Source organism: Protomyctophum parallelum (assembly GCF_964188405.1).
Source record: "Protomyctophum parallelum genome assembly, chromosome: 4".
Taxonomy (NCBI): domain Eukaryota; kingdom Metazoa; phylum Chordata; class Actinopteri; order Myctophiformes; family Myctophidae; genus Protomyctophum; species Protomyctophum parallelum.
In genome coordinates this window covers 52,672,378-52,697,325 of record NC_139700.1, presented here as the reverse complement: position 1 = coordinate 52,697,325, position 24,948 = coordinate 52,672,378, and the positions used below count along the sequence as shown (strand labels likewise).

Below are 24,948 nucleotides of genomic sequence, written 5' to 3'. Positions count from 1 at the left end.
TGTTTTCTTGTTACGGTGTGACAACTCACTGGATGTACCGTTATAGATTCAACTGTTTGCACCGGTGAGTTCTACCCTCTGCTACCAAGCCCCCCCCCCCACCCTCCCCTCCCTAAACCACCCTCCTCCACACCCCCCACTCTGTAGTGGTGGTGACATACCATACCTCCATTGTTTGTGTTTTGTTAGATGAGGCATTTTGTTTTTACCGCATGTACAATTTTTCAATCTATAGGCATTATTGATTGAGCAGACGACGCTCTTGTCTCTCCAGACAGAGACACTTGAAATAAGCAAAAAGCATGTACTGTAGCGTCTTAACCCATTCTGACCGGGCACCCATTTTGGTGTTGGCATCATGTCATGCTTTAGCTATTTAAAAATAGCAGATCTACAAGCTCATATCGCGCCACCGAGTGGCGCGATACGAGCTTGTAGGTCTGCTATTTTTTGAAAAATCGAAGAACGACTGACATTTTTTAGAATCTGATCTCAGGTCAGAATGGGTTCATCAAACCAGTGTGTGTCCAGTGGAAACCTCGTATGAATCTGATCTCAGGTCAGAATGGGTTAAATATGTCTCATCTACTGTACATCGCTCACTCACTGTCACCCTCCCAAGCAGTGTTGTTTTTGTCGACTAATACTATGACGAACATTTTTCGTCGACTACCTTTTTTCACTGTCAAAAACTAACTAAGCCATGATGACTAAAACTATGACTAAATATAAGACAATTTCATCAACAAATAAAAACTACATTTTACACTTACACTGCATGCTGAAAATAGCCGATCTACAAGCTCACACAACTTGCGACGCGTTGTGAGCTTGTAGATCGGCTATTTTCAGCACGTGTAAAATCAGTCATTACGACGGCTTCAACGCCCGCCAAACGACATTTTAGTCGACTAAATCAACTGTAGATTTAGTCGACTAAAATCTTTAGGATATTTAGTCGACTAAAACTTTAGACTTAACACCAAAACATTCCGGCCGACTAAAATGTGACTGAAACTAATTGAAAGCTATTTAACCCATTCTGAACGGGCACGCATTTTGGTGTCAGCATCATGTTATGCTTTAGCTATTGAAAAATAGCAGATCTACAAGCTCATATCGCGCCACCGAGTGGCGCGATACGAGCTTGTAGGTCTGCTATTTTTGAAAAATCAAAGAACGACTGACATTTTTTAGAATCTGATCTCAGGTCAGAATGGGTTCGTCAGACCAGTGTGTGTCCAGTGGAAAACCTCGTATGAATCTGATCTCAGGTCAGAATGGGTTAAGAGACTGTGACTAAAACAAAAGATGTGCTGCCCAAAACAACACTGCTCCAAAGCCCCCCCCCCCCCCCCCCCCCTCCTCCCACCACTAACTGGTGTTGTTGTTTATCACGGCGGTGTCCTAAATCTGTGAGATCCAAACGTTATTCTGTCGTCTTCTGTGTTTTCGTGTTTCGTTTCGGTGGCGTTCACATTATAATGCACACTTTGTTTTGCTCTTTGTAATTAAAGGCACATTTTGTTGGAAGTTCACCTTTAAAAACATAAAAAAAAGAGATCATCTCACTTTGGCATTGGAATGAATTCATTTGTGCTGCTGTTTGTGCATGTGAATAATTATACAGAGTGTGCCTTTATATCCACTTGAATGCTACGTAGCATCCTAATCTGGGGGGCGGGGGGGAAACATTCGCCCCAGAAAATATCCGATCTACAAGCTCACAACCCATCGCAACGCGGTGCGCTATGAGCTTGTAGATCGGTGATTTTCTGCAAAGACATTTGTAGAGGTTAAAAAGTCTGGTTTACTAATCATAGAGCAGTGGTTCCCAAACCCTTTCATGTCAAGGACCCCCAAATTAGCCCCGCGGACCCCCACTCCAATTTATATTGTAAAACCAATGTTAATGTACTGTAACTCTGAGAGTGTACAACAAACGGACCCGTTGGTTCCATTTGTACACTCAGAGTTACAGACCCATAAGGGTCCATTTGGTTCCAAACTATCATTTAGCTCATGGGGACCCCCTGGAACTCCTTCAAGGACCCCTGGGGGTCCCCGGACCCCACTTTGGGAACCACTGGTATAGAGGGCTTAGTGGGTTAATACTGCTCTGAATGTGGTCGTATCACCAAACGTAGCAGGCTGTGTATGGACTGACTCCCATGTTGTTGAACCTCTCTCTCTCTCTCTCTCTCTCTCACCCACCAGGCAGAGTGGGTTGCCTTAAACTACGTCCCGTTCGCCGAGCGCTCCCTGGAGGTGGTGGTGGACCTCTACCATAAGACCTCCTGCCACAAAGCTGTCATCAACCAGAAGGTCCTGCAGAACATCATCAAGGTGGGTCCGACCCAAACCCAATGGCACGGACTGGCATCCGTATACATACAGTACTAGGAAACAACACTAAAATCACTGAAATCCTCCCCAACACAATCAGCACCGGGATTTCTTTTAACACAATCCCTACTTTTGGCGGAATGCTGTAATTACCTTCCGCTCGTGTCGGAATGCTCCGTCAGATTAGCTTTATTATGGATATCAATCCGCGACGCTGAGAACTATTTTTTCAGTATTATTTTGGCTCGGCCTTTCCTTCTTTAGCGATCCTAGACCGGATTGCGCACCTCCCATTATACAGGCAGACTAAAATCTGAATAACTCCTAATCTACAGATCTCTCCATGGTTTAGTCAATTAGCGCGATGTTCGGAGGTCTTTGCTGATTATCCCGTGGTGTAGATGGAAACATTGGTGCTTTCTAGAGCAAGGATGGCTATATTTTAGCTCGCTAGCATTGACGCTATTTATTTAGCACAAGATGGACGCCCACAACATCCGTTTCTGTGCTGCGTGCGCAACCTCTAAATCACCCCCCCACAGACCGTGGCAGTCAGAAGTTGGATTTGCGTCCAGCAGGTGGCAGCCAAACGGTTAAAGTAGAAGCTCGGGGTGCCGGGAAGATATGTCCGTTTTTCTTGTTCATGTTGTAGTTCGGTGGTCACCTCAGTGACGTCATGTTGTAGTTCGGTGGTCACCTCAGTGACGTCATGTTGTAGTTCGGTGGTCACCTCAGTGACGTCATGTTGTAGTTCGGTGGTCACCTCAGTGACGTCATGTTGTAGTTCGGTGGTCACCTCAGTGACGTCATGTTGTAGTTCGGTGGTCACCTCAGTGACGTCATGTTGTAGTTCGGTGGTCACCTCAGTGACGTCATGTTGTAGTTCAGTGGTCACCTCAGTGACATCATGTTGTAGTTCGGTGGTCACCTCAGTGACATCATGTTGTAGTTCGGTGGTCACCTCAGTGACGTCATGTTGTAGTTCGGTGGTCACCTCAGTGACATCATGTTGTAGTTCAGTGGTCACCTCAGTGACGTCATGTTGTAGTTCGGTGGTCACCTCAGTGACGTCATGTTGTAGTTCAGTGGTCACCTCAGTGACATCATGTTGTAGTTCGGTGGTCACCTCAGTGACATCATGTTGTAGTTCGGTGGTCACCTCAGTGACGTCATGTTGTAGTTCGGTGGTCACCTCAGTGACATCATGTTGTAGTTCAGTGGTCACCTCAGTGACGTCATGTTGTAGTTCAGTGGTCACCTCAGTGACATCATGTTGTAGTTCGGTGGTCACCTCAGTGACATCATGTTGTAGTTCGGTGGTCACCTCAGTGACGTCATGTTGTAGTTCGGTGGTCACCTCAGTGACATCATGTTGTAGTTCAGTGGTCACCTCAGTGACGTCATGTTGTAGTTCGGTGGTCACCTCAGTGACATCATGTTGTAGTTCGGTGGTCACCTCAGTGACGTCATGTTGTAGTTCGGTGGTCACCTCAGTGACGTCATGTTGTAGTTCGGTGGTCACCTCAGTGACGTCATGTTGTAGTTCGGTGGTCACCTCAGTGACGTCATGTTGTAGTTCGGTGGTCACCTCACCACCGGAAATCCAGACTATGAATATCCAGACTATGAATAACGCTTCAGCCCCGTCTGAGTTGCTACCCGATGGGCACGGAATGGTACATTGTGTCGTGGGGAGTGCATTTGCCCCCAACCAGGGACATGCACACATAGACACCAAAGGGGGCTTCAGCCCCTGCCCCTTTTACCCGTCTGTAAAACAACTCATGCCCTTTCCAGAACACGAATGCAGCATTTATTTACTACGGTGAAAGAAATGCAAATGCCACTCCTTTCCTCTCCATGCCATGCCGGGAAGGAAGGCAGCATTCAGGAGAATTGCTTTGTTTCCCCCCCCTAAGTCTCCTGAACTTGAACACAGTATTTTGCGTTAAACAAATTTGTTTAGGAATCCATTTCGTTACACCTGCAGGTAACAAGAAGACTCACCCCGGTGCGTGCCCGTTTTTCCTCCCGGAATTTTCCCCAGTGAGGGGGATAACTTTGTAATATGCTATTGGCTGTTTGTATTCTTTTTGGAAAAATATAAAAAGATACTCCTGTGGAAAGGCTATATTATCTCCACTAGCTAAAGAGGGCTGGGTTGCGCCCCGGAAATAGCAGATCTACAAGCTCTCAAGTGAGCTTGTAGATCTGCTATTTTCGCAATATTTGTGACCGGGGCCAGTGGTTTGATATACAAGGGGGACATGGTCATTTTTCAGTTTTTACATATTATGAAACTGCACACTGTAACCTTTCATATGATCTATTGCTCATTGAAATTGGTGGAAAAATGAAGAAGATATGACCATTTGAAACTTGTTGAACCAGAAATGCCAAATTAGATAATTCCCTCTTCAAAGTTTCCCTAGAATACGGCCAATCGAAACGACTCTATGTAAATACGTGCAGGAATGTTCACACCCCCAAAATACGGAAAATAGTCTTTCATTATAGAGACATTTTTGCAACGTAATTACAACGACTTAATGACACTAAAACGACTTTCTGATGGAATAAAAACATTCTTTAACATTCCTTAATGTGGCTAAAAACGAAAACCACAAAAAAAAAAAGAAAGAATGTATTTCGTTCTATACTGTAGTGACATAACAGAGTTGGCGACTTGTGGTTCAAATCACTGGACTGGGACACATTTGTCCAAAAGTGCCCTCTGTGATGGTGACGTGTAACAGTAACTCTCTCCCCTCTCCCTCAGACGCTCCGGATCCCCCTGGGTCTGAAGTACGCCTGCCCGTCGGAGAGCACCTGGAAGCTGGCCGTGTCGTCCCTGCTCAGGGTGCTGTCCATCGGGCTGCTGGTGGCGCGCCAGCACGCCGCCTCCGGGAAGTTTGACACCATGTGGCCCGAGCTGGCCCACGCCTTCCAAGACTTCCTCTTCACCAAAAGGTCTGTTTGATCTCTCTCTCTCTCCATTGATTGGACTTTGGTTCTGAGTATAGTCACATTTTCAGACTCCATCATGGCCCATAGCACTTACCCTACCCCCTTAGATAGCATTTCTGTAGACTTAGATAGCATCTGATACAGACTTATAGCATGTTATGTAGACAGCACTATAATTGCATTGTATATAGTCATAGCACGCCATAGTACATATGTATAGCATAGTAGTATATATATATATAGTTTATATGTATAGTCTCATAATATAGATATTCCACTGTTACGTTCTTAGTTTACGCATGTTTTATGATAAATGCTTTTTTGTGATGTATTCCCATGCTTTTGTTCTTGCTCTGGATTAAGAGCGTCTGCTAAATGCCTAAATTGTAAATTGTAGTCACATTTTGTACACTGTATGTACGTATGTGACTTTGTTATAATAATAATAATAATAAACTTTATTTATATAGCACATTTTCATGCATAAAATGCAACCCAAAGTGCTTCACATGAAACATAACAAACAGCGGAATGCCGAAAAAAAAGCAGGTCAATACAAGACACAATATATACAAATTAGCAAATACAAATATCAACACAAAACAAAACAATAAAAAATGGTAAGGAAATTTGTACCAGAACATAGAATATGAAGACAAGATAAATCTAAACAAATGCCAAGTTGAAAAAATAAGTTTTCAGCTTGCTCTTAAAAACATCAAGGGAGGTCGCCCTTTTAAGGTGCAGTGGTAGGGTGTTCCTTTTAAGGTGCAGTGGTAGGGTGTTCCACAACTTGGGGCCATAATAGACCCAGAAAGCGGCCTCACCGGTGTTCCTATGTTGAGCTTTTGGTAATTTTAAAAGAAGAGTCCGAAGGCACGTTATGTCAGTCGAGGAGATGTAGTTGGCTCTTTGTTTTTTTAATATTTTCTAATATGACCCCTTTGAAAAACGTTTGGACGCACCTGCTCTACTCGATCATATACTACTATAGCTTCACACGAAAGCAGCAGGTCCACAAGATCTGGTAGATCTGCTCATCATAACGTGTTGCAATGAAGTTAATTGTGAGGTTGTAGATCTCTATCTAACTGGGGTGTTTCTATTATGCAAAGCTTAAAGGTGGAATAGCACTCATTTTCAACATTTTACTATAGCAAAAAAAAACATTGTGAATCACATATTGATGATTGATCAAGATGTGATTCACAGTGTTATTGATTTACAGCTCTAAGGTATATTAATGACATGTAAAATGTTGAAAATGAGTGGTATTCCCCATTAACCCATTCTGACCGGGCACCCATTTTGGTGTCAGCATCATATTATGCTTTAGCTATTTAAAAATAGCAGATCTACAAGCTCGTAGCGCGCCACCCGGTGGCGCGCTACGAGCTTGTAGGTCTGCTATTTTTTGAAAAATCGAAGAACGACTGACATTTTTTAGAATCTGATCTCAGGTCAGAATGGGATCATCAGACCAGTGTGTGTCCAGCGGAAACCTCGTTATGAATCTGATCTCAGGTCAGAATGGGTTAAGGTGTTTTAGGACCAGACTAATGGTTGATTATGGCAGTGAAATAGTGACTGACTGACTGTTGTTGAATGTGGGTTCCGTTCTGTCTGTATTTCGCAGCACTCCTCCGGACAACTTGTCCATCCAGGAATTCCAGAAGAACGAGGCCATCGATGTAGAGGTACACGTAGTCTACTTTACTTAAGCAATAAGCTACGAGAGGTCTCAGGTTACCGGGTATTTTAACTGCCTGGGAGCGTAGGCAGACCCGACGCGCAGCGGAGGGTCTTCTACCTCCCAGTCAGTGTAAAATACCCGGTAAGCTGGGGCCTCGAGTGGCTTATTGCTTTTCTAAAACGGTTACAAACATATAGCAATATTAAAACTATTAAATTCACAAAAGTATCTACGCTTTGTGCCACCAGAGAGAGCGACCCAGAGCCAAAACACTTCCTTGTTTTGCTCCGCAAGTAGCCTATGTGACTTGATGTATTTACGGGGCTGCCTGGAGCCACACATTCACAGTCATATGAGCCGGGCGGTGCTTAGACGCCCGCACGGCATGTGTTTGTAAAGCAATCAAGCGCTCCCCTTCCCCAGTTCAGCTACAAGGCTGCAGTTTGATACAAAGTGATTGAAGGAGTGGGTTATCGGTGAAATTTACACCGGTCACGTGACGGTAACCAGCCAATCAGAATGAAGTATTGGGACTACCCGTTTTAGAATTTACTTTACTTGATTAGTTTATTTAGTCGGGACAGTGTATATTGATGAACATTACATTAAAAATGCAGTGTAAATATACCAGATTTATCAAAACATGCTAATTTCCATCTGCAGTCCTCAGACATCAAACATCAAAACAATGCAAACAGGACTGACATACCGGACATAGCATACACATACCTAGTACATTTCAAACGTAATAAGACTAGTAAGAATAAAACATAAGAAAAGACTAAACTATACTACTAATATATAAGTTAAGCTAATTTGAAGACAGTGTGCGGGTGTGGGGTCCTTGACCACTGATACAGAAACATGAGGTTTTTCAGAAAATCTTCATCATTTAGAAGACATTTTTTATTTCGACGTCAGGCCTAAATGGGTTATTCTGTTAACCCATTCTGACCGGGCACCCATTTTGGTGTCAGCATCATGTTGCTTTAGCTATTGAAAAATAGCAGATCTACAAGCTCATATCGCGCCACCGAGTGGCGCGATACGAGCTTGTAGGTCTGCTATTTTTGAAAATTCGAAGAACGACTGACATAGAAACATATAGCTTTATCAGAAAAATGTCAGGATGTAGAAGACGTTTATAGAATCTGATCTCAGGTCAGAATGGGTAAACTCATGGTAGAGTTTTCTGATGACGGGTCTTCTGTCTCTCCTTCCAGGTGGTGCAGCTGATCAGCACAGAGATCTTGCCGTACGCCAACTTCATCCCCAAAGACTTTGTGGGTCAGATCATGACCATGCTCAACAAGGGCTCCATACACTCCCAGTCGTCCTCCTTCACAGGTACATAAACACCCCGATGGAAGGGCTTACGGGGCGGAGGCGAGCCCAGCGAGAACTGGGTCTGTCTCGTCCGCTTGCGTGTCTTTTTGTCCGGAGTTGATCTTGCAAACTACAGCAGTGGTTCTTAAACTTGTTCATGTCATGGACCGTTAAATTACCGTGTATAATAGTGTAGTAGGCCTATAACATTATTCATATTTTTAATTTAATAATTTTATTGTAGGCTATATGTTAATATTTCGTTCAAATATAACGTTTTAAACCAAAAACATATCTAAACATATCTATTGAACATATGAAGTATCTATACATATAAATGCATTTTGGTTGGCCCTTTTTTTTCTTTTCTTTTGTTTCTTTTCTGACGGGAATTCCCGCGGGAGCCCGGGAAAAGGTCCGCTAATTCCCGGGAATTAAAATGAGCCAAATCCGGGGAAATATTAAACCCTACAGTATAGTTGTATAGTCATAGTTTCATTGTACAGATATTCTACTGTTAGACGCATGTTGTCCTGGACTATTTTTTTTTAATATTTTTTATCCCACGATTTTTGTAACCCATTTTCACCCCTGTGTCAATCATCTAATGTGATCCTGGGCTCTACACACCCTCCACCAACCTAGTCCCCATATATTTTTTATATTTTTTATATTTTTTATATTTTTTATATTTTTTATATTTTTTATATTTTTTTTATATTTTTGTAACCCATTTTTCACCCCTGTGTCAATCATCTAATGTGATCCTGGGCTCTACACACCCTCCACCAACCTGGGGAGAGCAACGGACTTGAACTCATGCTTCCTTCATGCCTGAGTGTCCAAGTCGCTCCTTTACACCTGACAGGGGGGAGTTTCCCTGGTTGGACGTAGCGCGTGGAAGGAAACACGTTATTCCAACCAGTTCCTTTCCACCTGGACTATTTCTATGTATTGGATGTACAGTATGTCAAAGTCAAAGTCCTACGATTTGTCACACACGTTACGACAGTGAAATGTGTTCTCCACATTTGACCCATCTCTTGGAGCGGTGAGCTGCAGCCGTGCCGCGCTCGGGAATCATTTGATTAGTTGATTTGACCCCCCCCCGATCCAACCCATCACCTGGTGTTGTTCTTGCTTATAAAGGCATATTCATAGTCTGGATTTTCGGTGGTGAGGTGACCACCGCTCCGGTGGTGAGCTGACCACCGGAGCTGAAATAACGTTGAGCGGTGGTGAGTTAAAAACAGAGAGAAGGGCTGGGGGCGGTGGCGGTGGTTTGCTCTTCACCGCGGCTCAGTGACGTCATGTTGTAGTTCGGTGGTCACCTCACCACCGTCAATCCAGACTATGTATGAGCCTTTAGTCACTGGATTAAGAGCGTCTGCTAAATGCCTAAATTGTAATTGTAAATCGTTTAGCATTCATCTTCCAGCACTGCGTAATAAACGCTGTGTTCGTTCGTTCGTTGCCCCAACAGAGGCGGAGATCGACGTGCGGATGCGCGAGGAGTTCTCCAAGGTGTGCTTCGAGACCCTCCTCCAGTTCTCCTTCAGCAACAAGGTGAGCACCCCCCAGGAGGGCTACATCTCTCGCATGGCGCTGTCCGTCCTGCTCAAACGCTCCCAGGACGTCCTGCGGCGCTACGTGGACGACGAGAGGCTCAGCGGACGCTGCCCCCTGCCCAGGTAAGACCTCCCTCTTAGCGGCGGCGGCGCCGCGTTGTGAGCTTGTAGATCTGCTATTTTTTCTGCTAAGTGTAAAATCACAGTCATATGGACGACAACAAGGTCCGCCAAAATACATTTTTAATCAACTGTAGATTTAGTCGACTAAAATCTTATTATATCTAGTCGACTAAAAACTAGACTAACACTAAGACATTCCAGGTGACTAAAATGTGACTAAAACTATTCAACAGACTATGACTAAAACTGTTTTATATTTGTCTCCCAGGCAACAGGTGACTGAGATCATCTTCGTCCTGAAAGCCATCAGCACGTTGATGGACTCCCTCAAAAAGACCCAGCCGGAGAACGGTGAGCTTTTATATATAACGCTGCCACAACAAAGAAAACGAAAAGAAAAACACATTTAGATCTTTGAAAGAGAAGATGACAGGCAAACAAGAAGGAAAATGCAACCTACATTAGCATATGTGTCATCTATTAATTTCACATAGATGTGGTCCTGTACCCTGGGGACCATTATTTTTGTGTTCCTGGTCTCGGGGAGATGTATTTATATGATGGACCCAACAAGGTTAATTAGGCCATTAGACTGTCTGTGAAATGCAAACAGATTGAACCGAATCAGAGCAGTAATTATCTCTTTGAAGTGCCCTTGAAGTAAGTGTTGCCATGTCCTCTTATTGTAAGCGATGATTTTCTGTAAAGTCGCCTGTAAATATACATGCGTTTTTTTTTCTTCGGGGCGCTTGTTTCTGAAGTATAGTTGCTTATTTGGCCGATATTGATATACCGTAGGATTCAAGTGGTAAAACTAATTGTGCTGATTGTGCTTATTTTTTCAGCATGCAACCAAGTGTAAAATGACTTATACTGGATCTCTTGTCCACTATAGTCCCTTCCTAACATTTTAGTCTAGTTTTTATCTGTTGACGAAATTGTCAATACATTTAGTCTTAGTTTTAGTCATCATAGCTTAGTTTTCATTTAGTTTTTAATCGTTTTTTTGTCAGTGAAAAAAAGGTAGTCGACGAACATTTTTCGTCTTAGATGTAGTCGACAAAAACAACACTGGGTCCTATTAACCCATTCTGACCTGAGATCAGATTCATACGAGGTTTCCGCTGGACACACACTGGTCTGATTAACCCATTCTGACCTGAGATCAGATTCTAGAAATGTCAGTCGCTCTTCGATTTTTCAAAAATAGCAGACCTACAAGCTCGTATCGCGCCACTCGGTGGCGCGATATGAGCTTGTAGATCTGCTATTTTTCAATAGCTAAAGCATAACATGATGCCGACACCAAAATGGGTGCCCGTTCAGAATGGGCTAAACTAGGGATGCACCGAAAATTCGGCCACCGAAAATATTCGGCCGAAAATGGCTAAAAATGTATTTTCGGCCTATTCGGTTTCGGCTCAAATAAGCCGAAAAATATCACCGAATAGTAGTAGTGGTCCTAAAGTTGTGAATCGAACTAAACTGCGGGAAAAACACAGATGTACAAGCCCAACGCGCTGTGCATTGCGACGGGTAGATAGCTTGTAGATCTGCTACTTTCAGCGCAGGAAGGGCGCATGCTTATGACGCTCTTGCATCAGCTCAGCAGGGCAGGCAGCAGTCACAACGCAACACACGAGCAGCAGTCACGGAATGCTTCAATGCACAGGCAGATCCGACACAACTTTATTGCATACATCTGTGCTTTCATCCAAGCTTCCATAGCCTTTTAAATCTTATTTCCCATCCACGGGCACAAGCAACGTGATATCAGCAGCTCTTCCACCCGATCTGTGGACGGGTCGGGTGGTGTTATGTTGACGAGGGAAGCTATAGCTAGCAATAGCATGGGAGCTAACGTTAGTTTTAACAGTACTTTCCATCCGTTCCCCAACACCTCACACAATGATACTGTATCGTTGCGTCTGCCCATGTTTAATGGTCATGAAGGGTTTCACTGTCCACAGCACGTGACAGCAGGCAGACCTGTCAAAACGATGCACTTCCCAAAACTCAGACATGCCACCACCTATAAATTCAAACCCACCTCTGGAATATTGCTATCTCATTCCACTTTAATTTATTTTATTCCATAGTCTTAGTTTTTCTCTAATAAAGTTGTTTTTATTTGTTTTCTCATGTTCTCCTTGAAAAGTGTCTAAGTACTCAGAGAAGCTTTATATAAATAATATTATTATCACTATTATTATTACTACTTGTTTTATTGCCTATGCTTATGTAGGAAAAAAAGCTCACTGCTCAGGTCAAATAGGCCTATTGATATGCGATTAAAATGTGATTAATTGAGATTAATTAATCGCAAAGCCTCCAATTAATTAGATGTTTTTTAATGGACCGATAAGTGTTTATTATTTAAGTTAGGTTTTGCCATAATCATGTCTTTTGCCATAATCAGGTAGCTTTACAACAAATATGTATTCGGCTATTCGGTATTCGGTATTCGGCCAACTGTTTCCTATATTCGGTATTCGGTTTCGGCCAAGAATTTCCCTTTGGGTGCATCCCTAGGCTAAACAGTGTTGTTCAAGTTACTTTTAAAAAGTAAAGAATTATAGTTATAGTTACTTATCTAAAAAAGTAATTTGTTACTTTACTAGTTATTAAATTATGAAAGTAACTACTTTCAAGTTATATAAAAAAAACGATTTAATTAAAAGAAGTTTTTTTGTTCTGTCGCACAGTAAGAGAAAAGAACTCCCTCCTAACATCATGAAATGTAGTGGAACAATAAAAAATAAAAAAAAGTTCCGAAATTTTGACAGGCATCTTTATTGTAGCCTCAACTTTGAGCTCATCTTCCATTTTAGAATATTCACTGTTCAGGGTATTTGGAAAATGTATTTCTGCACATTGGTCCTGCTTTCACTGGTATTTTGCTGACCAAGGAACAGACTCCACCGTTGAGAGGGGAAGCATTTCCTCAACAACATAGGCTACCTAGCAATCATTGTGTCAAGTTGACCCTTGGTGACATGCTACTGTGGCCATTTAAAATTGATATTTCCAACCCACAAACCATCCGATCTCTGTTATCCGCATTTGTCATTGTAGCGTGTGGTGTGGTGTGTGTGTGTGTTCGTTCAACCGGCGTTTTCTGTGTATGCGTTATACAAGGGTTTGTGTGTCTGTGTCATAGACTGTAGGTCTGTGTTTACCACAGCACAGGCATAAGAAAAGACCCGCCCTACTGTGTCAGACTGTCTCTGATTGGCTTACCCTGAAGTCTGGCCCTACGTTAGCCAATCAATGACCTCTTCTGCGACGTGCTTTGTTCATGTTAGGGTGTGAAGTAGGGATGCACCGAAAGGGAAATTCTTGGCCGAAACCGAATACCGAATATAGGAAACAGTTGGCCGAATACCGAATAGCCGAATACATATTTGTTGTAAAGCTACCTGATTATGGCAAAATACATGATTATGGCAAAACCTAACTTAAATAATAAACACTTATGGGTCCATTAAAAAAACATCTAATTAATTTATGGCTTTGTGATTAATTAATCTCAATTAATCACATTTTAATCGCATATCAATAGGCCTATTTGACCTGAGCAGTGAGCTTTTTTTTCTACATAAGCATAGGCAATAAAACAAGTAGTAATAATAATAGAGATAATATTATTTATATAAAGCTTCTCTGAGTAGGCTACTTAGACACTTTTCAAGGAGAACATGAGAAAACAAAAAAAAACAACTTTATTAGAGAAAAACTAAGACTATGGAATAAAATAAATTAAAGTGGAATGAGATAGCAATATTCCAGAGGTGGGTTTGAATTTATAGGTGGTGGCATGTCTCTGAGTTTTGGGAAGTGCATTATAGTTTTGGACAGTGAAACCCTGACCATTAAACATGGGCAGACGCAACGATACAGTATCATTCATTGTTAAAGCTCCAAATGATATTCCCATTCGTCTTTGTGTCTGCCCGTGTAAACGCAGCAGCGAGTGTGAGGTGTTAAAACTAACGTTAGCTCCCATGCTAGCTATAGCTTCCCTCGTCAACAGAACAACACCCGTCCACAGATCGGGTGGAAGAGCTGCTGATATCACGTTGCTTGTGCCCGTGGATGGGAAATAAGATTTAAAAGGCTATGGAAGCGTGGATGAAAGCACATATGTATGCAATAAAGTTGTGTCGGATCTGCCTGTGCATTGAAGCATTCCGTGACTGCTGCGACGTGTGTTGTGTTGTGACTGCTGGCTGCTGAGCTGATGCATAGTTAATGAGCGTCATAAGCATGCGCCCTTCCTGCGCTGAAAGTAGCAGATCTACAAGCTATCTACCCGTCGCAATGCACAGCGCGTTGGGCTTGTACATCTTTGTTTTTCCCGCAGTTTAGTTCGATTCACAACTTTAGGACCACTACTACTATTCGGTGATATTTTTCGGCTTATTTGAGCCGAAACCGAATAGGCCGAAAATACATTTTTAGCCATTTTCGGCCGAATATTTTCGGTGGCCGAATTTTCGGTGCATCCCTAGTGTGAAGCCATGTGGGCTCAGAGGCTAGTATTATGGAATGGGCAAATGTAAAGCGTTAGGTTACAAGTTGCAAAGTTGCAAATAGTAGTTTCGTTATGTAACATAACGTTAGTTACAGCACTGGTCCTAAATACCCCCGGGTGTTCGGGGTGTTAACAACCCTCTCTCTCTCTGTCTCCCCCTGCTGGTTGGGGTGTTAATAACCCTCTCTCTCTCTCTCTCTCTGTCTCCCCCTGCTGGTTGGGGTGTTAATAACCCTCTCTCTCTCTCTCTCTCTCTCTGTCTCCCCCTGCTGGTTGGGGTGTTAATAACCCTCTCTCTCTCTCTCTCTCTCTCTCTGTCTCCCCCTGCTGGTTGGGGTGTTAATAACCCTCTCTCTCTCTCTCTCTGTCTCCCCCTGCTGGTTGGGGTGTTAATAACCCTCTCTCTCTCTCTCTGTCTCCCCCTGCTGGTTGGGGTGTTAATAACCCTCTCTCTCTCTCTCTCTGTCTCCCCCTGCTGGTTGGGGTGTTAATAACCCTCTCTCTCTCTCTCTGTCTCCCCCTGCTGGTTGGGGTGTTAATAACCCTCTCTCTCTCTCTCTCTGTCTCCCCCTGCTGGTGGACACAGTGGACAGCAACACGTGGGCGCAGGTCATCGCCCTCTACCCCACCCTGGTGGAGTGCATCGCCTGCTCCTCCCCCGAGGTCAGCTCCGCCCTCAAGGAGGCGCTGATGCCCTTCAAAGACTTTATGCACCCCCCTGTCACGTGCACAGTGCACAACGGAGAGTCCTGACCACACACACACACACACACCCCTGTCTGCACAGTGCACAATGGAGAATCCTGACCGACCACACACACACACACACACCACAAACAACCCTTTTTTTCTTCTTTTTTACACGATGAAGAAATTATGAATGTGTCTTGACTCCAAAACACACGCACAAACGCACACACAGACACACAGACACACACACACACACACACACACGCACAGACACACACACACACACACAGACACACACACACAGACACACACACACAGACACACACACACACCAAAAACAAACCACAAACAACAACCCTTTTTTCCTTCTTTTTTTGTACACGATGAAGAAATGATGAATGTGTCTTGACTCCAAAAGCGCACACACACACATATACACACACACACACACACACACACACACATACACACGCGCGCGCGCGCAAACGTGAGCATTGTATAGATATTATATTGTCTCTGTCGGGTGGAAACCTCATATGTCCAAAGATGTTCCCTTTTTTATTGTTAAATGTCTTTCTAAATCCTGACAGTTTTCTGAAAAACCTCATGTTTCTGTGTCAGTGGTTCAAACCTCATGTTTCTGTGTCAGTGGTTCAAAAACCTCATGTTTCTGTGTCAGTGGTTCAAAAACCTCATGTTTCTGTGTCAGTGGTTCAAAAACCTCATGTTTCTGTGTCAGTGGTTCAAAAACCTCATGTTTCTGTGTCAGTGGTTCAAACCTCATGTTTCTGTGTCAGTGGTTCAAACCTCATGTTTCTGTGTCAGTCGTTCACAAACTATTTCATGTCAAGGACCCCCAGAATTGGCCACCGAGCCCCATCTGAAAATATGTTGCTCCCAGAAGCAAAGATTTGACTTAACCCATTCTGACCTGAGATCAGATTCATACGAGGTTTCCACTGGACACACACTGGGTCTGATGAACCCATTCTGACCTGAGATCAGATTCTAAAAATGTCAGTCGTTTTTTTAGATTTTTCAAAAATAGCAGACCTACAAGCTCGTAGCGCGCCACTCGGTGGCGCGATATGAGCTTGTAGGTCTGCTATTTTTCAATAGCTAAAGCATAACATGATGTCAACACCAAAATGGGTTCCCGTTCAGAATGGGTTAAAAACGTTCGCACTGAAAGGATATATATTCAAAGGCACAAAAAACACATTTTCACGATTTTTCAAAAATAACAGACCTACAAGCTCGTAGGGCGGCAGAGCTTGTAGATCTGCTATTAACATAATGCTTAAAACACCAACACCCAGAATGGGTTAATTAAGGCATCCATTTATGGAGAAACATGTACATGTAGATCTGTGGTTTCTGCCCGACAGCAGCGACGTGGTGATATGGATCGGAGTCGAGACTCTTCCTGGTTTTAATCACATAAGGCCTTTTTTTTATATACTTTAACAATCGTCTGACCTTTAAGAGTGTGTGTGTGTGTGTGTGTGTGTGTGTGTGTGTGTGTGTGTGTGTGTGCGCGCTTGTGTGTGTGTGTGTGTGTGTGTGTGTGTGTGTGTGTGTGTGTGTGTGTGTGTGTGTGTGTGTGTGTGTGTGTGTGTGTGTGTGTGTGTGTGTGTGTGTGTGTGTGTGTGTGCGTGTGTGTGTGTGTGTGCGCGTGCGTGTGTGCGTGCGTGCAATGTGGAAAATGAACAAGAAAATGTATGAGAAATGTGGAAAGTGAACAAGAAAATGTATATTACCATCACAACATCGACATGGAGGTAAATTGGTCAAAGGACATTGAACATATTCGATTTTTTTTACCTATCGCCTAAAACAGACACACACACACACACACACTTTCAACGGACGGTGACTCATCTCATGGTGACTGCGACTGCGACACGGACACACATAAACACACACACACACACACACACATGAACGTTGTGCATCTAATGCCAGCCCCCCTGCCTCCAGCGGCTGGAGGCGTGTGTTCTTAATACGATGGTCCTCGGGGGGGAGGGGGGGTGTTTTCCTCACAAGGGCGTTCCCTTGTCTCACAGGAATGTAACTCTGAGCGTGTGCGGGTCCATTTGGTTCCGAAGTGTTACATTACGTTCCCTTACAGGAACGTGACTCTTAACAGCGTATAGAAACGGAACCAAGTGGACCCATAACTGGTTCCGCACCGGGCCCGACAAAAACAATTATTCCCCCCGATCGGACCACCTCTCCACCCGATCTGTGAAATAGCTAGTGGATGTTTATGCCGTTGTTTGAACCGGAACTGATTGTCGGCCATTTTAGGAGTTTCTTTTTTTCTTCTCCAAAACGTCTGGCACTGGCGCTCTAGCCTAGCGGCTGCTATAGCACTGGCGCTGATGGAGTTTTAAGGGTCTAAAAGCGGAACCAAATGGACCTGTACGTCGTAGTCCCAGAGATTTTTAAAACAAAAAGGTATCAAATGGTGGTTCGAGGAGGAGGAAATGAAGAAAATCAATAAACTAAGCTATAGTGGAGCCTCCGATCTACAATGTAAAATCAGCCAGTGTTCTGTTTAAATCCTCCCGGGTCCATTTGGTATGACTCAGCGTTACAGACCGACCCCGACCACCCCCCCCCTTAAAGGGTTCATTTTTCGGGGGCCCGCTCCTGGGTCCCCGAACCGTGCGTTGAGAAGCGGTGTTGTAATAAATGATTGATTGCAGTGTTTTCTCTCTCTGGGTTTGTAGCTTCGTTCTATTTTCCTGACGAGGAGAGTCGGTGTACAGCGTGTGGTGTTCATGATGTAATTAAAATAAAATAATGATAATAAATACTTGGGGCTTTATTATTGATCTTTAAAAAAAAGATAACATAATTGAACGAACCAGACGGACACATAAAGGACTTTTTTTCAAAACAGCAAGGATTTTATGCAAGCAAGAAAGTCTGAGTTGTTTAACATTCCATTATGTCATCATTTTAAGACGGCCACCTGGAGAAGGGATGTACTGTACTTAAATAAACAGGACAGTACCTTGTACTGTACAAACCAAACCCACTGTGTTCAACTTATTTGGTGCTATCTTTACTCGGCTGACACTGAGGATATAATACTAGGATTCATGGGACGATACAGTATAGCGTTTGCGTCAGGCACAAACCTTTTTTTTAAGATATTTTTTGGGGGGGTTTTTCTGCCTTTTATTGATCGGTTGAAAGTAATTTGACAGGAAATGGGGAGTCCGATTAACCTGACGCTGCCAGATGAGGGCGGTATTGGGTAACCATGTTCCCCAACACAGCCTTCATCTGGGATCTCTCAGGGAGTTGAGCTGACCAAAATCCGTTCCGTACCGGACCAATCAGCGTGAGCTAAGGGCGGGATATGTGCGAAACCGGATGTGAAGCTATATAGACACGTCAATATGATTGGTTGTGTTTGCACGCCCACACGGTGATAGACAGACGGTCCCATCCAATCATCTACCAAGTATCTTGAAAAAAAGGAACAGCCCCGTCATCGAATTTGCTTCTGAGATCCCAGATCCCAATAAGCTGTGAAACAAATTTGTGTAGCAAGCTTCTTGGATCTGGCAGCGTCAGGTTAGAGAGAGATGGGGGCTAAAACTAAACGACGCCAAGGTTTAACAAATAAATAAAGTATCATCCGGTCTAATAAGCCACGCCTAGACCGGCGGTGGCTCAGGGGTAGAGTGGCCGGTTGGGAACCGCAAGGTCGCCAGTTCGAACCCTGTGGGCTCCCCCAGAGTTAGTGTCGAAGTGTCCTTGAGCAAGAGACACTGAACCCCTAATTGCTCCCGATGTGCTAGTTGGTGCCTTGCATGGTTTCCGCTGCCATCGGTGTATGAATGGGTGAATGTAATGCACGATCTCTGTAAAGCGCCTTGGATAAAGGCGCTATATAAATGCACCATTTACCATTTACCATTTACTGGACATGCTGGAAGCCTACTGAAAACGACAAGCCTCCTCATTAGCCTGGTTAATAAACCAGACCGAATCAGCCGTTGGCAAAAATAAATTGCCTGCCGGCGGATTTCGGTCTGGAGAGGCTCAATTGTACGCCCATTTCCTACACCAGAGAAATGGGGCGGCCAATCGGGACACGGTATGCAATATGGGCGGGCTTTGGTACAGTGACTTTCAATGCTTGAGACCTTTGACTGACAGTAGCTCTGACCAATTGCGTCAAAGAGAAAATGTTTCCCTGGAAATGAAATCCAAGCTGAGCCTCCCCAGACTAATATCCCGCGGTCCGTGCGATATTAGTCTGGTTTATTAACCAGGCTACCTCCTCATACCCTCACCTAAACATAACCGCAACCATGTCGCAGCGCTCTCCCAATATTAACGCATGTTCGCCAACCTTAATCCGGTTGTTTTGGTCTACTGCCCTATTTGAAAACGACAAGCCACCTCATACCCTCACCTAAACATAACCGCAAGCATGTCCCAATATTGACGCATGTTCGCCAACCTTATAATCCGGTCGTTTTCCGGGTTTTCGTTTTATCAATCGGCAGAGCATGCCTTTACTCGTCGAAAACAATCGTACTGATCCTGAGTGATCGCTGTGGTCTTGTCGATTGATAACAGTCGAAACGGGTGCTACTGTGCATGTGTTCAGAACATGCATGGAGTGCATGGAGTTAGATAGCATTTGACACAGACTTATAGCATGTTATGTAGACAGCACTATAATTGTATTGTATATAGTCATAGCACGCCATAGTACATATGTATAGCATATAGTAAATATGTATAGTTTATATGTATAGTGTATGTATAGTTTCATTATATAGATATTCCACTGTTACTTTCTTAGCTTACGCATGTTTCATGATAAATGCTTTTATGTGATGTATTCCCATGCTTTTGTTCTTGCTTAAATGTAAGTCGCTCTGGATTAAGAGCGTTTGCTAAATGCCTAAATTATAAATTGTAAATTGGAGTGACGACAAGGATTCTCGCAGGTAAGACAATCTGAGCTGTAACATTCCATTATGTCATCATTTTTAACCCATTTAGGCCTGACATCAAAATGTAATAAATGTCTTCTGAAATACCCGCATGTTTCTATATCAGTGGTGCTCAATATTTCACGTCAAGGACCCCCAGAAGGATTATGTAATTGACCACCGTCCTTCTGAAAATAATTATGTTGTTCCAGGGACCCGCCCCCAGAAGCAAAGATTTGAGTTAAAAGCGTTGACTCTGTAACAATATATATTCAAAGATTTGTCACATTTTCACGCTTTTTCCAAAAACATCTACAAGCTCATAGAACGGCACTCAGTGCTTGTAGATCTGCATTTTTTTTTCAATAGCCAAAGTATTAAGTAACATAATGCTTAAAGGTATATTCAGTGATTTCACTTAATTCAAATATCACTTATTTTTTTGTTTTGTTGTGATAATCCTCTCTACTATAGAGTGTGCTGGCCATATAAGGAGTTCCTCCCTGTCCCCAGTTAACCCCTGGGGGTCAAAAAACCTTAGGTTTCGTTTTTGGCTCTGTATCCTGATTGGATGAAAGGCTTAGGTCCCAGCCAAAAACGAAACCTAAGGTTTTTTGAGTGAAATCACTGAATATACCTTTAAAAGACCAAGAGGGGTTCCCGTCCAGAATGGGTGGACGGCCACCACCTGGCAGAAGGGATATGAGTGTACAGTATGTAGCCTACTGTATGTCTGTATACACAGAATACACGCGACAGTTGACGGGACAAAATGTGCGTGTGTTTGCACCTCTGCTCTCTGCAGTGACACGCTATATATAGGGCTCACGGGACCATAATTATGCACATTTTATATCACATGTGGCGATTATTGTGACCAAAATAATTGCAACGAAAGATCAAAACATTCAACTATATTTTTCCTCACAATTTATGCAAGAAGGCAAACACACACAGTTGACAATATATTGTGATACTATAATGTGACTACATGTTTTTTCTATAGCTGTATTTGATTCTTTATATTATTATTATTATTATTTAAAGTATTGGTAAATTTGAAATTGATTAATTGAAAATGGAAACAAGTCAGTGCTTTTTCTGGTTTTATCCTCTTTGGCAGATGTTGTATATTGAGCTGTATATCTTACTGTGTCACTGTAGGCTATACCTATTCTACAATCTGTTAATAAATACATAAATTCCATCCATCTCTTCTAGCAGCGCAGCAGACAGACAGCCAGTGGCGTGCACAGATAGACACTAGGGGGTGCTAGAGTAATGGCAATGTGCTAAAAAAAAAAAAAAAAAATATTTTTTCCCCCTAATTTTTAGTGTGTGGACCATGCGGTGACATTGATCAAATCTTGATAATAAAAAACGCTTCTACTGTATTATTTAGGCCCCCCACAATCTAAAGCTATGTTTCTATGTCAGTGGTTCTTCGATAAAAAAATAAATAGCAGACCTACAAGCTCGTAGCGCGCCACTCTGTGGCGCGCTATGAGCTTGTAGATCTGCTATTTTTCAATAGCTAAAGCACCAAAATGGGTTCCCGCCCCAAAATGCGCTGCACAAGGTGCCCTTTTTTTCACTTGAGCACCTGCCCCTCTAAATGTCTGTGCACGCCACTGCAGACAGCACTGCAGTAGCATCAAACAGCTAATAGCCTAGTTGGGTCATTTGAGGGAAGGTAGCGGTTAACGTTACGTTGGTCTGTCTGGTGCACAGACTCAGAGGAGGAGACAGCGAGACAGGGGCGGTCCGCCGGGGCGGGGTCTATACTACAGACTTAACCTCTCAGAGGAGGAGACAGCCGAGACAGGGGGCGGTCCGCCGGGGCGGGCTCTATACTGTATCAGACTGCCTCTCCTATTTACATTACAGTGAATACAGTCTGCTCCCAACCGGGAGAGGACACTCACTCAGTCAAGATATAGAGACAGACACGGGACACGAGGAGGAGGAGGAGGCGGACACCCCACCGGCGGCGGGCTGCTGGGACAGTCTGGAAGTGGGAATGTATTCTGGATCTTTTTTGCACCGTCGCAGCTGTCTATACTTTTCTAGCCGTACACCGTGCACTGTCTGCAGGGACGGACAGGGCAGGGAGTTCAGTGGACACGACGTGCCGACCAGGTCTCACTGGCTGAGGTAGTAGTTTGTGCTGTTTTGGCCGGGCTGAGACTGAGCCCGCTATGGAGATGACTGCGCAAGCTACTGCCTTGCTAGTGCTGGTCCATTCCTTCTTCTTTCTGCATCCGATCTGATCCTACGTACCGCTCAAAACCTGCACTCAACGGTTTTTTTCATTTTTTATATTTTTTACCAATATTTAATTCAGGTAAATGCAAAAAATAATAATGATAATGTAAAAAATAACATGCTGTTATTATCGTATTCACGTAGAATATATATATATTTACAATCTCTGCATGATCGCTTTGTTTGCATATCTGCAGCTATAATAACGTTCCGTACGGATAAAGAGCACCGTCTGGTTGTCTGTTGTTTCTGTCAACCAATATATAATAAAATAGCAAACTGAAGGAATCGCACTTTCTTGTGTGCAGTTTGTGTTTATGCCTCGTGTGTTAATTTGCAATATGAAGCTTTGACGGACGGGCATTACTATTAGGCTATGTTGGGGAGATTTTGCCTGATTTGTGATTCTCTAATTTGTGGATATTATTATTTGTGTTAATATTAAATCCAAGCCATTATTGCTGTATCAATTCATTGCACACAGTAATAGCCTAATAATGTGGTGCCCGCATGCACTGCCATTTGGGCTTTTGCGCATTTGGAATGCCCACGGAGCGGTGGTGATGATCAGGTTTATTCATTGTGAATGTGACCTGTAATATAAACTAAAAGCCATGTATGTTTCCATAATTAATCATTATGGTTTGAGTTAGAGTAGGCTACAGACAATCAGACAATGAAATCATGTATAGGACTGTCTGTTACTATGAAGAGAAGAGAGTAGCCTATAGGCTACGTGACGTGGCTTTAATCCAAATTCCACGCTGTCCACTGAGCTACTATCTATCTATCTATCTATCTATCTATCTATCTATCTATCTATCTATCTATCTATCTATCTATCTATCTATCTACCGGGTTCTCTGGCCTGATGATGTGCACATTGTGCAGCCAGCCAGGCATCATGCAATGCATGCATGCACCGTGCATGTTCAATACATAACCGCATCGTACGACCGTACAGTACGGTAGCCTGTCTACAACTAAACGGTGTCCCTTTTCGGCCAGCGACACCGTCCGTTGACCGTTGTAACCTCTTAACTTTAGGGAGGGATAGGGACTAATAATAGTTGGCTATGATGATTCAGTGCTATTTTAATAGCTATTATAGCCATCTGTGCTCAAATCTATGTCCTTTATTTTCTTTGTTGATATGCTGCTGCAGAATACCGCGACAGTATATAAAACCCCCAGCCAGACAGTCACTCCTCTCGGCCCCAGACAGTCACTCCCTCCCCGGCCCCAGACAGTCACTCTCCGGCCCCAGACAGTCACTGCCTCCCCGGCCCCAGACAGTCACTCCTCCCGGCCCCAGACAGTCACTCCCTCCCCGGCCCCAGACAGTCACTCCTCTCGGCTCCAGACAGTCACTCCGCGGCCCCAGACAGTCACTCCCTCCCCGGCCCCAGACAGTCACTCCTCTCGGCCCCAGACAGTCACTCCCCGGCTCCAGACAGTCACTCCCCGGCCCCAGACAGTCACTCCCCGGCCCCAGACAGTCACTCCCCGGCTCCAGACAGTCACTCCCTCCCCGGCTCCAGACAGTCACTCCTCTCGGCCCCAGACAGTCACTCTCTCCCCGGCCCCAGACAGTCACTCCTCTCGGCCCCAGACAGTCACTCTCTCCCCGGCTCCAGACAGTCACTCCTCTCGGCCCCAGACAGCCACTCCTCTCGGCCCCAGACAGTCACTCCCCGGCCCCAGACAGTCACTCCTCTCGGCCCCAGACAGTCACTCCTCTCGGCTCCAGACAGTCACTCCTCTCGGCCCCAGACAGTCACTCCTCTCGGCCCCAGACAGTCACTCCTCTCGGCCCCAGACAGTCACTCCTCTCGGCTCCAGACAGTCACTCCTCTCGGCCCCAGACAGTCACTCCCCGGCTCCAGACAGTCACTCCCCGGCCCCAGACAGTCACTCCCTCCCCGGCTCCAGACAGTCACTCTCTCCCCGGCTCCAGACAGTCACTCCTCTCGGCCCCAGACAGTCACTCCTCTCGGCCCCAGACAGTCACTCCCCGGCCCCAGACAGTCACTCCCCGGCCCCAGACAGTCACTCCCTCCCCGGCCCCAGACAGTCACTCCTCTCGGCCCCAGACAGTCACTCCCTCCCCGGCTCCAGACAGTCACTCCTCTCGGCCCCAGACAGTCACTCTCTCCCCGGCCCCAGACAGTCACTCCCCGGCCCCAGACAGTCACTCCCCGGCTCCAGACAGTCACTCCTCTCGGCTCCAGACAGTCACTCCCCGGCCCCAGACAGTCACTCCCCGGCCCCAGACAGTCACTCCCTCCCCGGCCCCAGACAGTCACTCCTCTCGGCCCCAGACAGTCACTCCCTCCCCGGCTCCAGACAGTCACTCCTCTCGGCCCCAGACAGTCACTCTCTCCCTGGCCCCAGACAGTCACTCCCCGGCCCCAGACAGTCACTCCCCGGCTCCAGACAGTCACTCCCCGGCCCCAGACAGTCACTCCC

The 24,948-nt window shown here is 44.6% G+C and overlaps 1 protein-coding gene across 1 annotated transcript in view; it reads left to right on the top strand.

Annotated features, from left to right (window-relative positions):
- mon2 (MON2 homolog, regulator of endosome-to-Golgi trafficking) overlaps positions 1 to 15,844 on the top strand; it is a 100,849-nt gene extending 85,005 nt beyond the window's left edge. Inside the window, exons 22-29 of the mRNA XM_083762877.1 lie at positions 148 to 184; positions 2,218 to 2,346; positions 5,126 to 5,316; positions 6,950 to 7,010; positions 8,230 to 8,353; positions 9,816 to 10,023; positions 10,292 to 10,374; positions 15,144 to 15,844. Of these exons, the coding sequence (XP_083619003.1) occupies positions 148 to 184; positions 2,218 to 2,346; positions 5,126 to 5,316; positions 6,950 to 7,010; positions 8,230 to 8,353; positions 9,816 to 10,023; positions 10,292 to 10,374; positions 15,144 to 15,310 (1,000 nt within the window). The 3' untranslated portion in view covers positions 15,311 to 15,844. The remainder of the gene's footprint in view (positions 1 to 147; positions 185 to 2,217; positions 2,347 to 5,125; positions 5,317 to 6,949; positions 7,011 to 8,229; positions 8,354 to 9,815; positions 10,024 to 10,291; positions 10,375 to 15,143) is intronic.
- Positions 15,845 to 24,948: the final 9,104 nt, after the last annotated feature.